The following is a 16056-nucleotide window of genomic DNA, read 5'->3' on the forward strand; positions in this document are numbered from 1 at the left end:
AACTGAACTTGAGCCACTTGCATGGCAGTGCAGAGACCTATCACCAAATGACCAGCCATTCTCTTTTGACCTTTTTCTTTCCTCTTCTTTTTTTTTGTTTTCTTCAAAATTTTCTACCTTAACTTGCATGACTGAATGTACCCACGACACTACTGCTACTTTTCAATGCCTCAGCAGACATTGGCAATAATTTCCACCTGTGACTGAAAATCAGTGCTGCTTGTGACTGCTGTTTCTCCATCTGTTTTGTTTGCTCTGACTCTGCAGTATCTCTCCTCTCTAAAGAGCCCAACCCAGAGTCCCTGAAGTCAATGGGAGTTTTGTCAATGACTTCAATGGAAGAATGATCAGAGCCTTAGTTATGGATAATATACTCTTCTTCCCTCTCTCCCCATTTCCTGTATTCTTCTTCCTCACTCTCCTTTTGTCCCTTTCTTTTATTTCTCCATCCCAGTTATCCTTTGTCTCACTTCCCACCATGATACTTCTCTCCTTCCCTCCTCCACTATACTGTCCGTCATCCCTTTGTTCCTCTCTTTCACCCTCACTTCTCTCCCTGCTATACTTCTACTCCATTCCAAATCTCTCTGGAATTTTCAGCCTGTAAGAATTAAGTGCCCTCTGTACAATCCTCTTTCCTTAGCAGACTCTATAGTGAAATAAGCACTCTTCAGTACTTCCTCCCTTAATGGTAAAGAGCCTTAAGAAGGGCTATGGGGACTAGTAAAGGATGGAAATTCATGCCCCTGCAAGAACAGCATTAAACCTGCAGGCTGGAAAAGTTGAACAAATTCTCCCAAAGGAAAGATGGTGGAAGATGGCCACCAGATGCGAGAGACCTAAAAACCATATTAAATATGAAGATTCTGTTAAAACAGTCCAAAAGCCAAATTTTTTCTGAGTTATACTATTGTGATCTACCTACTTCAATTCCCCTTTTGTAAACGCCATTATTGGTGTAACTGAGAGCAGATTCCGATCCCTTATACAGTGGATCTATCTAACAGAATTCATTAATTCAGCATTAGCTCTGGGCTACACACAAACATATATTCAAACCCTGATACTGTTTTAGCGATTCAAATTAATTTTAAAGTTTTGCCAAATAAATCAATCAACACTGCAGTTTTTCTCCAAACTTTCTCAGTGTTTAGGAATATAGGCAGTCCTCGAACTTATGACACAATTGGTTCCTGAAAATTGTGTCTTAAGTCAAAAATGTCATAACTCAAATTTCCCATAGGAACAATGTTGGATCAAGCATCAGAAAGTCAAAACCAACGTCACAAAGTCGAAACACGATGACAATTTATGAACGCCGTAAGTGCTGTTTGTCATAACTCGAATGTCATAAAGTCGAGGACTGCCTGTACTGCAAAATCAGTTGATTGTTTTAAAACAAAGTGTTAATCACTTGTAATGAAGTTTTTAAAAGCCTTTTAATGGTACAATTTATCACATATCCTGCCAGGCAGTACTGTTTACTATTTGTAGCAACCATAGTCTGGCTTTGCTTCTAAAAATGAAAGTAGGGGCCTGATCTCTGTTCATCTCCATCTTTTGCATTTATTTACATAAGTGCAAAGAGAGCACCTGGATGTAAAACACAATCATTCTTACTTGGTAGCATTTTCTTTGTGCTCACTTTGTACCAGTGTAAATGATTTCATAAGGTACAGGGAAACTGAGATCAGGCTTCAGTTGTTCAGTCGATTATTAAACTATCATTATCTTTAAGTCCGAAAATCCAAACTGTAAAAAAATGATGCTTATAAATAAAATTATTTGGCAAGTCCATAAAAGGGGTTATTATACTGTACCATATAAAGTATTTCATACCTAAATTTCAATTTCAGGTTTCGTACATTTTAATTACTAAATAACAATAATTTCACAAAAGTTGTTTTTAATGCAAAATATATTCTCCTGAATAACGTGTAAATATAAATTACTCTCCTTGTAATTTCATGTGTTATATGTAACTAGAAAAGTAAAGTTACAGGACAGTTGATGAATATCATTGCACAGTTGCTGTTAACTTTGTTTTAAGTGGTAATTTCAGCCACTACATAAGTAGTGCTAAGTAGTGCTTAATTCACCTAGCCAAAAGTAGTCCAGCACATCTTCTGAAATAGGAAAAAAAAATGCATCAGTAAGAAATGATTATGCAAAGTGGGTGTGAAGTGTTACCGAGTCAGAATTCTCCAGTCACACTTCTGACAGCATTCTACACCCAATTGGCAATCACTTTGCACAGGTGAAAATGCATACAGAAGGTGCAAAAGCAATGGCAAATCTGACACTGGTACTTCAAAAATAAGAATACTAATAAGTGAAATAACCTCCAGATCCGTAATGATATCACGGAGTTCTGTTTCTGCAGTGACGTATGAGGTCAATGGCAAATAAATGTTTGAGTCATTTGACTTGCTTGCTTTGGCCTTGATGGAAGCCATTTTTCTTTGCTCTTTTTCCTCTTCACAGAGCTCCATGTTACATTTAGATGAAGAAACAGCTTCTACAGCATCAGCAGGTAGAATGTTTAGAAGAGAAAAAGCATTTTCAGAAATTTTGTTCCCGTCAGACTGTGTCTGAGTCACCAAATGAGGTTCAGTTTGTTTGCCAGTTTTCAACATAGCAGAGTCTGTGAAAGCACCAGTAATTTCCAAAGGAACAGAATCTGAGCTAGCCGTCTGGTCTTGACTTAAAAGACTGTTGTTAGTACTTAAAAGCTTTTCATTGATATTTGCTCTACATTTTATTTCATCTTGCACTGCCCTATCCTTTGGCTCTTCCAACACTTGGCCTCTGACATTTGCTCTTGCCCGACTTTGATAAGCTCCCCAGTGTTTCTTCAATTTCCTGTTCCTTTCATTAGCTCCATAAGTGTTGGTGTTTGAGGAATCAATTCCATAAACCTTTAGATTATATTGCATGGATAAAAAGGAGCTTAGGTAGCCTTTTCCAGAGCCCAGGTCAATCACCTATAGTAAAGATAACAGAATGAATTAAAAATAAGACATGTTTCAAAATAAGACATGTTTCAAACACATGCTAATAAAAAACATTTCCCTAAGAAAAAGAAGTATAGATTTCATAATTTACTTAACTTTTATTTTGCTCAGCTTCTGGTTTTAAAATACAAATATGTTAAAACTGGTTTAGTTCTATCACAGAAACACAGTCAATGAAATAATCATGACTTTCAGCCTCCTGACTTTTCTAAGTCTTTTAATGTACTCTTGTGCAGAATTTAATTTTGTTTAAAAAAAAAGTAATATCAAAAATTAATGGGCCATATTCTCAAGTGTAGCCACTTTGAGCCACTGCTGGCAGACCTGGGAAACTAAGTCCGTGTAACCAACCCAAGGAAGATCACTTCAAGGTAAGGGTGATCTTGCATTGACATATTACAGATGCCTTAGGTAGGAGCTTGCATGCCATACACCTTTCCTGATGTCCGCTGATGAGAAGAAAGTTGGAATGCCTAGGTTTTCAGTTTCTTGTAAAAAGAACAGGAGTACTTGTGGCACCTTCGAGACTAACAAATTTATTAGAGCATAAGCTTTCGTGGGCTACAGTCCACTTCATCGGATGCATAGAATGGAACATATAGTAAGATATATATATATACATATATATATACACATACATATATACAGATAAGTTGGAAGTTACCATACAAACTGTCAGAGGCTAATTAGCCTCTCACAGTTTGTATGGTAACTTCCACCTTCTATCTTACCTCCACCATCTTACTATATGTTCCATTCTATGCATCCAATGAAGTGGGCTGTAGCCCACGAAAGCTTGTAATAAATTTGTTAGTCTATAAGGTGCCAAAAGTACTCCTGTTCTTTTTGCGGATACAGACTAACACAGCTGCTACTCTGAAGCTTCTTATAACCGTAAGATAGTTCCAACCTATGGCTGAGCCAACATAATGCAGTGAAGCAGTGCACATAATAGCAGCAGGAACAGGACAGAAAGTAAGAACTTTACACAACTTTGCACAACCTCGTGTCTTGCACTATGTGAATTTTGATTGTACATGAGGCCCCAGCCCAATGCTTGATTTCGGAGTAGGTAACAGAGAGCCACTTCTTAACAGAATGGAGACTTCACAAAAATTTCCTTTGATCCAATATCTGCTAAGAATTATATGGACTATATAAAAAACCTTGCGTGTTAGGTATATGCTCCTGAATAGCTTGATCCAAGGATTTTTGGACTCTAATATGTCTCATTTGAACATCTGCTCTGATTTTATGCCAAACCATGTGAACAGGCATAAAAGGTTTCACCCAGGCTTAAGATGAACTGCACATACTTAGTTACCAGGCAGTACCTTTGAATTCAGCAAGGCTGGAATAAAAAGGACAGTTTTATTTTTTGAAGTCCCGAGGATGCTATAATTTTTATTCAAGCCAAGAAATCCGAGAATTAGTAACCCAGGTATTTTTGGATAAAAGTCAAGGAAGGGACTACACAGAGCAGAGAGTATTTATGATTCGGGTAAAACTAATTATGGACTGAATTTATGACTCAGAGATATTATGCAAGGATTAAGAGTATGTTTTTTTTTTTCCTATTGCTTTCTTTCTGTCAGTTTTCTCTATGTTTTCCAACTTAATCCTTAAATTCTTTGCGTGACATGTGTCTACACACACTTTTGGTGGAAGAGAGATGAGATAGACTTTGGCTGTAACTTTTGTAATAATAGTTCACTTGCCACCCTCTCCACCATCACACCAGATGCCTCCCACAAAGATCTAAAAGAAAAACAAGAAAGGAACATGTGGAATGTTTTTGCCAGTTAGTTAAGAAATAATGACAGGATGGAATTCGAAGATAGATAGATATTATTGTAATGCAGAATGTGTCATGATTTTATCCACACCCCAACCTTCAGATAGCATTTGTATTACTATTCCTCTGAAAGGAACTAAGTGGACATACATTCAGATTGTGAATTGTTCAGAAACCTATTACCATGACCTCTAGTGGCTGTAAAGATGTACAACTGTTTTGACAAGATATTTTCCTTTATTATCTAGTGAAAAAAACATACAGATAAACACCATACACTTTTAACATTTGTGGTTTTTGTCAAGTGAAAAGAAAATATAGGTTTAAAAATAGGCAGTGATTATATGCTGAAACAAACATATTGGACTAAATTAATCCCTGCTGTAATTCCATATAAGGAAAGATACTCAACACACTATGATATACATGCCAAGCATGAACTTTTATAATGAAATTTCCGTGACATAATAAACTACAAAAGCTCTGTCCACATTGGGCTGGGTACTATGTTTAAACATAGTTCCTGGCCCAATACAGGCATGGACATCATTTTCCAGAAGACTGTGAGCAGTTCCCAGCATCAAGCCTTGAATGAAATACATAATGAATGCAGAATTAAATCTTATTTGTTTCATACACTGAATGAATTTGTTGTGCATACTGCATCTTCCAAGGAAAATTTTACAAATATGTGTAAAAGAAAACAAGAATTACACTAGCTTATTTTCAGAATGAAACAAAGACCTTTATATAAAGTTCCATTTGTATGATGTTTCAGTAACAGTGTGTATTAGGAACAATACTAAAATGGGGTAGAAAACTTTTTTTTTAAGTAACAAAACTTTAAAGCTCTTGTAAAACGTTTTAACTCAAACAGTTAACTTGAAAGTGATTACAATAAGCATAACATTTCTGCTTTCATACCCATTTTACTATTTGTTATAATGCATAATAAAGCACCACAAGAGAACAATATCCTCTACCACCCATTATACATCATAGATACGGAGGTGAATCTAAGGGCACTTTTCAATCCTTCAGTGATCTGTAATTTCTGAAAGAAACACCCTGAGGACAGCTGTGCTGTTGTAAAACATGTGTTGTGTTTTCATTGCTCTATATTTTTTAATTAAATGTTATATATATTTTGTTCTGTCAGCAGGATTGAAAGAAATCAATAAGGAAAAAACTCTCCTAAAACTTTACAATTCATATTATTTTTTAAAGTTTAAAGGTAACTAAAACAAAAGAAGTTGCTTTTTAATAACTAAAAAGGAGAATTTAAACAAAATGTAACTGGACAGCTCTTTTCATATATTAGGGATTTGTAACTGAACAAATAAATACTGTTACAGTATATGACTGAATGATGGAATAAAGTTAACATAAAGCCATCTTTCAGAGTAACAGCCGTGTTAGTCTGTCTTTGCAAAAAGAAAAGGAGTACTTGTGGCACCTTAGAGACTAACCAATTTATTTGAGCATGAGCTTTCGTGAGCTACAGCTCACTTCATCGGATGCATACCGTGGAAATTGCAGCAGACTTTATATACACACAGAGATCATGAAACAATACCTCCTCCCACCCCACTGTCCTGCTGGTAATAGCTTATCTAAAGTGATCATCAAGTTGGGCCATTTCCAGCACAAATCCAGGTTTTCTCACCCTCCACCCCCCCCACAGACAAACTCACTCTCCTGCTGGTAATAGCCCATCCAAAGTGACAACTCTCTACACAATGTGCATGATAATCAAGGTGGGCCATTTCCTGCACAAATCCAGGTTCTCTCACCCCCTCACCCTCCTCCAAAACACACACACACACAAACTCACTCTCCTGCTGGTAATAGCTCATCCAAAGTGACCACTCTCCCTACAATGTGCATGATAATCAAGGTGGGCCATTTCCAGCACAAATCCAGGTTTTCTCACCCCCCCCCCACCACCATACACACACAAACTCACTCTCCTGCTGGTAATAGCTCATCCAAAGTGACCACTCTCCCTACAATGTGCATGGTAATCAAGGTGGGCCATGTCCAGCACAAATCCGGGCTTTCTCATCCCCCCCCTTTTTTTTTTTCCCCCCGGGGACACACACACACACACACACACAAACTCACTCTCCTGCTGGCAATAGCTCATCCAAACTGACCACTCTCCAAGTTTAAATCCAAGTTTAACCAGAACGTCTGGGGGGTGGGGGGGGTTGGACTATATAATGACTTAGCCACTCCCAGTCTCTATTTAAGCCTAAATTAATAGTATCCAATTTGCAAATGAATTCCAATTCAGCAGTTTCTCGCTGGAGTCTGGATTTGAAGTTTTTTTGTTTTAAGATAGCGACCTTCATGTCTGTGATTGCGTGACCAGAGAGATTGAAGTGTTCTCCGACTGGTCTATGAATGTTATAATTCTTGACATCTGATTTGTGTCCATTTATTCTTTTACGTAGAGACTGTCCAGTTTGACCAATGTAAATGGCAGAGGGGCATTGCTGGCACATGATGGCATATATCACATTGGTGGATGTGCAGGTATACGAGTCTCTGATAGTGTGGCTGATGTTATTAGGCCCTGTGATGATGTCTCCTGAATAGATATGTGGGCACAGTTGGCAACGGGCTTTGTTGCAAGGATAAGTTCCTGGGTTAGTGGTTCTGTTGTGTGGTATATGGTTGTTGGTGAGTAGTTGCTTCTGGTTGCGGGGCTGTCTGTAGGCAAGGACTGGCCTGTCTCCCAAGATTTGTGAGAGTGTTGGGTCATCTTTTAGGATAGGTTGTAGATCCTTAATAATGCGTTGGAGGGGTTTTAGTTGGGGGCTGAAGGTGACGGCTAGTGGCGTTCTGTTATTTTCTTTGTTAGGCCTGTCCTGTAGTAGGTAACTGCTGGGAACTCTTCTGGCTCTATCAATCTGTTTCTTCACTTCCGCAGGTGGGTACTGTAGTTGTAAGAACACTTGATAGAGATCTTGTAGGTGTTTGTCTCTGTCTGAGGGGTTGGAGCAAATGCGGTTGTATTGCAGAGCTTGGCTGTAGATGATGGATCGTGTGGTGTGGTCAGGGTGAAAGCTGGAGGCATGTAGGTAGGAATAGCGGTCAGTAGGTTTCCGGTATAGGGTGGTGTTTATGTGACCATTGTTTATTAGCACTGTAGTGTCCAGGAAGTGGATCTCTTGTGTGGACTGGACCAGGCTGAGGTTGATGGTGGGATGGAAGTTGTTGAAATCATGGTGGAATTCCTCAAGGGCTTCTTTTCCATGGGTCCAGATGATGAAGATGTCATCAATATAGCGCAAGTAGAGTAGGGGCTTTAGGGGACGAGAGCTGAGGAAGCGTTGTTCTAAATCAGCCATAAAAATGTTGGCATACTGTGGGGCCATGCGGGTACCCATAGCAGTGCCGCTGATCTGAAGGAATACACTGTCCCCAAATGTAAAATAGTTATGGGTAAGGACAAAGTCACACAGTTCAGCCACCAGGTTAGCAGTGACATTATCGGGGATAGTGTTCTTGACGGCTTGTAGTCCATCTTTGTGTGGAATGTTGGTGTAGAGGGCTTCTACATCCATAGTGGCCAGGATGGTGTTATCAGAAAGATCACCGATGGATTGAAGTTTCCTCAGGAAGTCAGTGGTGTCTCGAAGGTAGCTGGGAGTGCTGGTAGCGTAGGGCCTGAGGAGGGAGTCTACATAGCCAGACAATCCTGCTGTCAGGGTGCCAATGCCTGAGATGCGATACAACCGCATTTGCTCCAACCCCTCAGACAGAGACAAACACCTACAAGATCTCTGTCAAGCTTTCTTACAACTACAATACCCACCTGCGGAAGTGAAGAAACAGATTGATAGAGCCAGAAGAGTTCCCAGAAGTTACCTACTACAGGACAGGCCTAACAAAGAAAATAACAGAACGCCACTAGCCGTCACCTTCAGCCCCCAACTAAAACCCCTCCAACGCATTATTAAGGATCTACAACCTATCCTAAAGGATGACCCAACACTCTCACAAATCTTGGGAGACAGGCCAGTCCTTGCCTACAGACAGCCCCGCAACCTGAAGCAAATACTCACCAACAACCACATACCACACAACAGAACCACTAACCCAGGAACTTATCCTTGCAACAAAGCCCGTTGCCAACTGTGCCCACATATCTATTCAGGGGACATCATCACAGGACCTAATCACATCAGCCACACTATCAGAGGCTCGTTCACCTGCACATCCACCAATGTGATATATGGAATCATGTGCCAGCAATGCCCCTCTGCCATTTAGATTGGTCAAACTGGACAGTCTCTACGTAAAAGAATAAATGGACACAAATCAGATGTCAAGAATTATAACATTCATAGACCAGTCGGAGAACACTTCAATCTCTCTGGTCACGCAATCACAGACATGAAGGTCGCTATCTTAAAACAAAAAAACTTCAAATCCAGACTCCAGCGAGAAACTGCTGAATTGGAATTCATTTGCAAATTGGATACTATTAATTTAGGCTTAAATAGAGACTGGGAGAGGCTAAGTCATTATGCAAGGTAGCCTATTTCCCCTTGTTTTTTCCTACCCCCGCCTTCCAGACGTTCTGGTTAAACTTGGATTTAAACTTGGAGAGTGGTCAGTTTTGATGAGCTATTGCCAGCAGGAGAGTGAGTTTGTGTGTGTGTGTGTGTGTCCCCGGGGGAAAAAAAAAGGGGGGGGGTGAGAAAGCCTGGATTTGTGCTGGACATGGCCCACCTTGATTACCATGCACATTGTAGGGAGAGTGGTCACTTTGGATGAGCTATTACCAGCAGGAGAGTGAGTTTGTGTGTGTATGGTGGTAGGGGGGTGAGAAAACCTGGATTTGTGCTGGAAATGGCCCACCTTGATTATCATGCACATTGTAGGGAGAGTGGTCACTTTGGATGAGCTATTACCAGCAGGAGAGTGAGTTTGTGTGTGTGTGTTTTTTGGAGGGGGCTGAGGGGGTGAGAGAACCTGGATTTGTGCAGGAAATGGCCCACCTTGATTATCATGCACATTGTGTCACTTTGGATTACCAGCAGGAGAGTGAGTTTGTGTGTGGGGGGGTGGAGGGTGAGAAAACCTGGATTTGTGCTGGAAATGGCCCAACTTGATGATCACTTTAGATAAGCTATTACCAGCAGGACAGTGGGGTGGGAGGAGGTATTGTTTCATGATCTCTGTGTGTATATGAAGTCTGCTGCAATTTCCACGGTATGCATCCGATGAAGTGAGCTGTAGCTCACGAAAGCTCATGCTCAAATAAATTGGTTAGTCTCTAAGGTGCCACAAGTACTCCTTTTCTTTTTATAAAGCCATCTGTATTTCATATTTAGTGACATACGGTATAGCCGCGTTTTTCATTAAAATCAATGGTCCTAAGTTATTTTTTTCAAAACAACCACCAAAAGAATCAATTCTTTGGCCAAAGATGCTTGAAACCAACAAATGTACATACTCACAGTTAAAAATACGCATCTTTTATTGTCAATTGTCAATCAAATAAAGACAGAGTGCTGGCTGATTGCAACAATTGTACCAGGAATCAGAGTTAGCACACTGAGGTGGTTCCAATCTTTTATCTCGGGATACGTCTATATTTCAAGCTGGATGAGACAGACCCACACTAGTGCTGGTCGAGACAGCACACTAAAAATAGAATATAGTTAATGGTAATGCAAGCAATGGTAATGTTTAGCTGCCCAAGAACGTTCCTAGTGTGTCACATGGGTATTTACTTGGGGCGGCTAGCCCTCCTACCACAGCTTTATTTTTAGCATGCTAGCTCTCATCAAGGTAGCATGGGTATGTATCCTCAAGCTGGCATTTATACCTCTAGCTCAGAGCATAGACATACCCATAGAATGACAGGTTTCAGAGTAACAGCCGTGTTAGTCTGTATTCGCAAGTGAGCTGTAGCTCACGAAAGCTTATGCTCAAATAAATTGGTTAGTCTCTAAGGTGCCACAAGTACTCCTTTTCTTTATACCCTTAGAATATATGCAGAAAGCTGTGGTGGGCAACTTTTCCTTTCCTCACCTACTAAGTCCCACAAGTATATATGCTGCATACTATTTAACATCTACACGTCTACCCCGATATAACGTGGTCCTCGGGAGACAAAAAAATCTCATCACGTTATAGCGAACTTGCTTCGGACCCCTGTTCCTTGTTCCCTGACCGCCCCCTCCAGAGACCCCAGTCCCTAATTACCCCCGGGACCCCACCCCTTACCCAACCCCCCTACTCCCTGCCCCTGACTGCACCAACCCTGATTCACATCCCCCGCCCCATGATAGGCACTCACCGGCAGTGGTGGGAAGCAGAGCAACGCAGTCCCAGCCTGCTCCACTCCACCACCTCCAAGCCGTGGCGCTCCGCTTCCCGCCGCCGGTGAGTGTGGGGAGGTTGGGGAAAGGACGCCCCCCGTACTCACCTTCGGCGGGAAGCGGAGTGCTGTGGCTGGGAGCTGGCGGAGTGGAGTGGGCTGGGGCTGGGCTGCTCCGCTTCCCGCTGCCAGTGACTGTGGGGAGGTTGGGGAAAGGACGCCTGTGTCACTGGTGGGGTGAGGGGAACGGGGTGTTGGGGAAAGGTCCCGCACTCACCGGAGGCAGGAAGCGGAACGCCGCGGCTGGGAGCTGGTGGAGTGGAGCAGGTTGGAGCTGGGCTGCTCCGCTTCCGCCGCTGCTGGTAAGTGCGGGGGTGGGCGGTTCCCTTCCCCCAAGCTCCCTCCCCTGAGCGACATAGCTGGGGCCGGGGCAAGGGAAGCAGAGTGGGCTGCTCCCGGCTCCCCGCTAATCTCTCAGGCCACTCTGGGACTGTGGGGCCCCCAAAAGTGCCCCCTCACAGCTCCTGCCTCCCAGACCCTGGGGCGGGGGGAGTCCCTGACCACCCCCTAGACCCTCTGCCCCTTATCCAACCCCTCAGGCCCGGTCCGGGCCGGCACCCTTAACACGCTGCTCAGAGCGGCGTGTCAGAGCTTTACCACATTGTATGCGAACCCGCGTTATATCGGGGTAGAGGTGTATATGAAATTGCTGAGCGTCCATCATATCCATGACCAGACTGCTACCAGGGAGTAGAGGAGTGGCTGAAGTCACTTTGACCTGCTGCTTATGAGTCTGGAACCAGGAACAGTTGGACCAACAAGGCTCACTCACCAAATGAGTGTTTTGTATCATGGTGGATGGCACTAAAGAGGGGGGAAATTCCAATTCTTTAGTGCAAAAATAGAAAAATTTACATTTAAAACTTTTGAGATACTGTATTCTGTTTTATTTGCTATTTTTATGAGCCTAATGGAATGTAGAGAATGAAGTTCTGCTTCCCTATTCGTTACTGTTCTCGTCTTATCACTACCGTACAAGGAACACAACATTCCTGGCAACATGCAGTGCAGCTTTTAACTGCTCAGCATATAAAATCATGACTATTTTTCATGATTCATAATTGTAATAATAACTGGAGAGGTTATCTGCCTGAAGCTAACAATGGGGTGGGTAAAGAGCCCCTCAGCTTTGCTCTAAGGCTTCCCCTTCAGTCACTATTACTAAAATGAAAAATAAAATCCACATTAAGTATATATCAAAATCTAAGATTTGAACAAGATAGAAAAGATGAACCAAGTATTTGTAAATTATATGGTAATACACACTGAAAAGTACATTCTTACCTGCTTTATACCACAAAAATTTGCAATGCTGTCTATCAATTCTGACATTTTCTGCACTTCATGAGATTTCTTATTATTCATAAACTCATCTGTTTTGATTTCTGAGAGATCAGAAAAACAGAAATATTAATACAATTCAGACTGTCTGGCCTTCATAGTCCTCAGATGAGTCAACATCTATCCATAAATATATATTTTTAAAAAGTTCATATCTGAATATATCGGTGGTTTTGGACTGCAGCAGTTTTGTTTTCACTAAGAAGTTGTAAGAATGCTCTTATGATTATACTTCTGAATCAGAGATGATTTAGTGAAACTGAACAACATCAGAGCAATACCGGTAATATTGTAAGCAATACTAACAAAACACAGAATAAAATATCTAGTATGACAAAAAATTGCTACTATGAAATGTGATCTCTTATTCCTTCCTCCCCACAGGAATTTAGTTTAGCTCTTTTTCATGTACTTTACTACAACTACATTTACTTATACTCAGAGGAAACATAAAGGCAGTGTTGGGAAACATTCTCACAGCACAGTTTGCTGATTCTGGCACTTTAAAATGATGATCACTCTATTAATTCTGCTTGTTTGCCGATCATCTCACAATACACACACTTCAAGCCATTATCAGTTATACCGAGGAAATGGAGGCAAGAGAAGCACAATTCTTTACCTGCTCCCCATTTGTTGCAAGGGGTAGTAATCCACTACTGATCCTTACCAACAGAGTACTACCCTCACACTGGCTCAGCTGTCCTGAGGGGACAGAGCCAAGGCCCACTCCCTGACCATTTGCTTGGGGGATGGGATAAATAGCAGGCATACAACACCTGCTTATCCCTGCTTGCCCAGACCCAAGGACTAAGAGACTTTGCAGGAGATAGCTGTGTGTATAGAGGGGAAAAAATGATACCTGCAGGCCCACCGGCGGGGGTGGGGCCTGGATACTTGTCTGTGTGGAGTCACACATACAGAGACATAAAATACTTGTGAAGTAAGATATGCAGAACTGAACCCTGAGAGCACACTTACAGAACAGAAAACAAAACATAGGACAGTTAGAGACACTTTTCTGCATAACTAGTCAGATTAATACACCTTCCTCTTTCCTGCATTACTGTCTTAATTTGTCCAGAAACTGATAATCAGACAATAACTACGTTCATTCCTTAATCACATCATGCTGGGAACAATGCCCAATGCATTACTTATTTATAAAAGGTTGAACTGAGTTCATGAGAATCCTAGAGTTTTCCCCACTTTCTCCAAGATCCATAGGATCTCTGCATTTTTAAAACATCTGGTTCTGTATAACAAACTATTATGACAATACTTTGAATCTAATATAGAATCTATGAACAAACAAAAGAAAATCATAAACTTTAAAATTAACAAACAAAAGCATATGGGAGAAACCAATGTTTGTCATTTCATTTTTACTGTTTTATTGAGGACTTCTGAAGGTTCTCATTAAATGTAAAAATACTTGTTACGGCCCAGATTCTCCTAAAAAACCCAAAATTGTAACCATTCCAATTGAGAACTTTAGGGTTCTTCCCCCACACGAGCATGGTGCTGACGTAATCTTATGCTGAGAGATGAGATCTTGCAGCTTTTCTACATCTTCAGACAGGTTAGGATCTGAAGTGGGGGGGTGGGGGAGGGGAGGGGGGCAGCAGAGGATCACAGATACCAAAGTATCAGGATCTTCATTTCTGTGATTTTTAGAACTTTTTTCCATTTCAAAGACAACTTTCCCCAAATAATATATATTCTATTTCCCTGTTCAGATAAAATCCTTTGTTGACAAAAATTTAAGTTTTTCCCAAATAAGGGAAATATTGGGCAAATCTTGCTCCAAAACTAGCAATATTGTTATGAAATATACACCATATACTACCCCATGCACTTCAGTATAAATGTCGAAGCCCAGATGGGGGCATTTAAAATATTAAGTGAGCAGAGTCTGAGATCCCAATACTTAACCTGAATTGAAGCACTTTTGAAAGCAAAGAGACAAATCCTGCAGGTAGGCTGATTTACACCAGCTGAGGTTCCAACTCAAAATTAATGTCTTTTTCTATCTACACATTTACCTGCATATAAAAAGTGCTTATCATCATAGTTACTAATGGTCCATAAATGTCTTTATGTTCATTCTTCCCACTTTTTCCAGTCTGTCCACTGTGCTTACTCATCAGCATATGACCCAGAACATAGGGGAAAACGTGGAAAATGTAAAATTATTAGTTTAAATATTGGGTTTTTGTAAGGATTTTTAGTGACTGAAGGACTTTTTCCACTTTTCAAACATGCTGTTATAATAACTGATATACTGCAGTCTAATGAAAAAACATACAGATAGAGCCAGTGGAATACTGCAGGGGAAAACTGCAAAGTTTGAGGAAATCTGCAGGGAATTTTCCAGTTTAAAAAATAAAAGTCTTTCTTTAAAACACTTTTGCAATGCACTGTGCTGTTGTTCCCTCAAGATCTTGCTCATAATTACTCACCTAATTTAAGTGGCTATGCTTTTAGTCTCTCTTTAAAATGTGAATAATAGCTGACTCAAGCAAAAATTAGTAATTTTAGAAACAAAGAACCCTCTTCCTGAAAAAAGCTAAGACTCATTTATTCTCTGAAACATTCTTCCTACAACATGCTAACAACAACCTAAGTGTGATTTGTCTTATTTTGTACTGAAATGTATCTGCTGTACCTCTAGACTGTAAACTCTTTGGGTGTAAGGAGCTGTTATTGGTTTGGAAAACGACATTAATTGTACGATGCAATATACATCTACAATTCCTACCTCAGTAATTAACAGACATATATTATCCCACATATTGGTCAACTGAATTGCATGTTGAAGACAGGACATTTTGTGAAGTTCTCCTTGAAGAGTTTCCTAGGCAGTGTTCTGATAGAGAGCAGGATTTGTGCACCCTCACCTCCTGTGGAAAATGCAGAGGGTTTGACCCTTGAAACCAGCAGTTGTCTATATTCCTAAACGAACTTCAGGATCCACACAGGCTACGTCCATCTACACAGAGGCCATGTTCCTGTATACCAGCTTCTCCTCTTGGTCAGCACAGCTTCTGTAGGAGTCAGGTTGATGATGGAATTCCCTGCTGTACTGGCTGATGAACCAGAACCTCTGCTAAAGAAGGGTTTTGTGGAGATGCATGGAGGGGAAAGGTGGGTAAATTTATATTGACTAGGGCAGCATTAATTTGTGGAGGGTAAAATGACATCTCTGGGTCCATTTCTCCAGCATGCTGCCCTTCCTACATTCAGACCCTAATCTCCTACCAAGAGGAATTCTCCTGTTCCAAATCCCCTCCTCTGGACCAGGATCTTTTACATTCCACACCCTGAGGTCAAGGAAGCTGGAGATCTGATATGGCCCACAATAAGCTATGCCAGGAAGCAACGGAGAACCATGCTAAGACCTGGATTCAGAATTGCACTCCAAATGGCCCTGTCCCCAATATAGCTTTTAAGCCCTATTAAAGATTTAAGGATTGGATTTTCAAAAGCACTTTAATGACCTGGTG

The 16056-nt window shown here is 41.0% G+C and overlaps 1 protein-coding gene across 3 annotated transcripts in view; it reads right to left on the minus strand.

Moving 5' to 3' along the window:
* METTL25 (methyltransferase like 25) overlaps positions 1 to 16056 on the minus strand; it is a 105550-nt gene that overhangs the window by 60243 nt on the left and 29251 nt on the right. For all 3 annotated transcript variants that reach the window (XR_012156728.2, XM_073327623.2, XM_073327622.2), the window contains 2 exons: positions 12494 to 12594; positions 2343 to 2984 (listed from right to left, as the gene is read on the minus strand). Coding sequence is in view for 2 of the 3 variants with exons in the window: in XM_073327623.2 (XP_073183724.2) it covers positions 2343 to 2984; positions 12494 to 12594 (743 nt within the window). In the remaining variant the exon portion in view is untranslated. The remainder of the gene's footprint in view (positions 1 to 2342; positions 2985 to 12493; positions 12595 to 16056) is intronic.

This window comes from Lepidochelys kempii, chromosome 1 (genome assembly GCF_965140285.1).
Source record: "Lepidochelys kempii isolate rLepKem1 chromosome 1, rLepKem1.hap1, whole genome shotgun sequence".
NCBI lineage: Eukaryota > Metazoa > Chordata > Testudines > Cheloniidae > Lepidochelys > Lepidochelys kempii.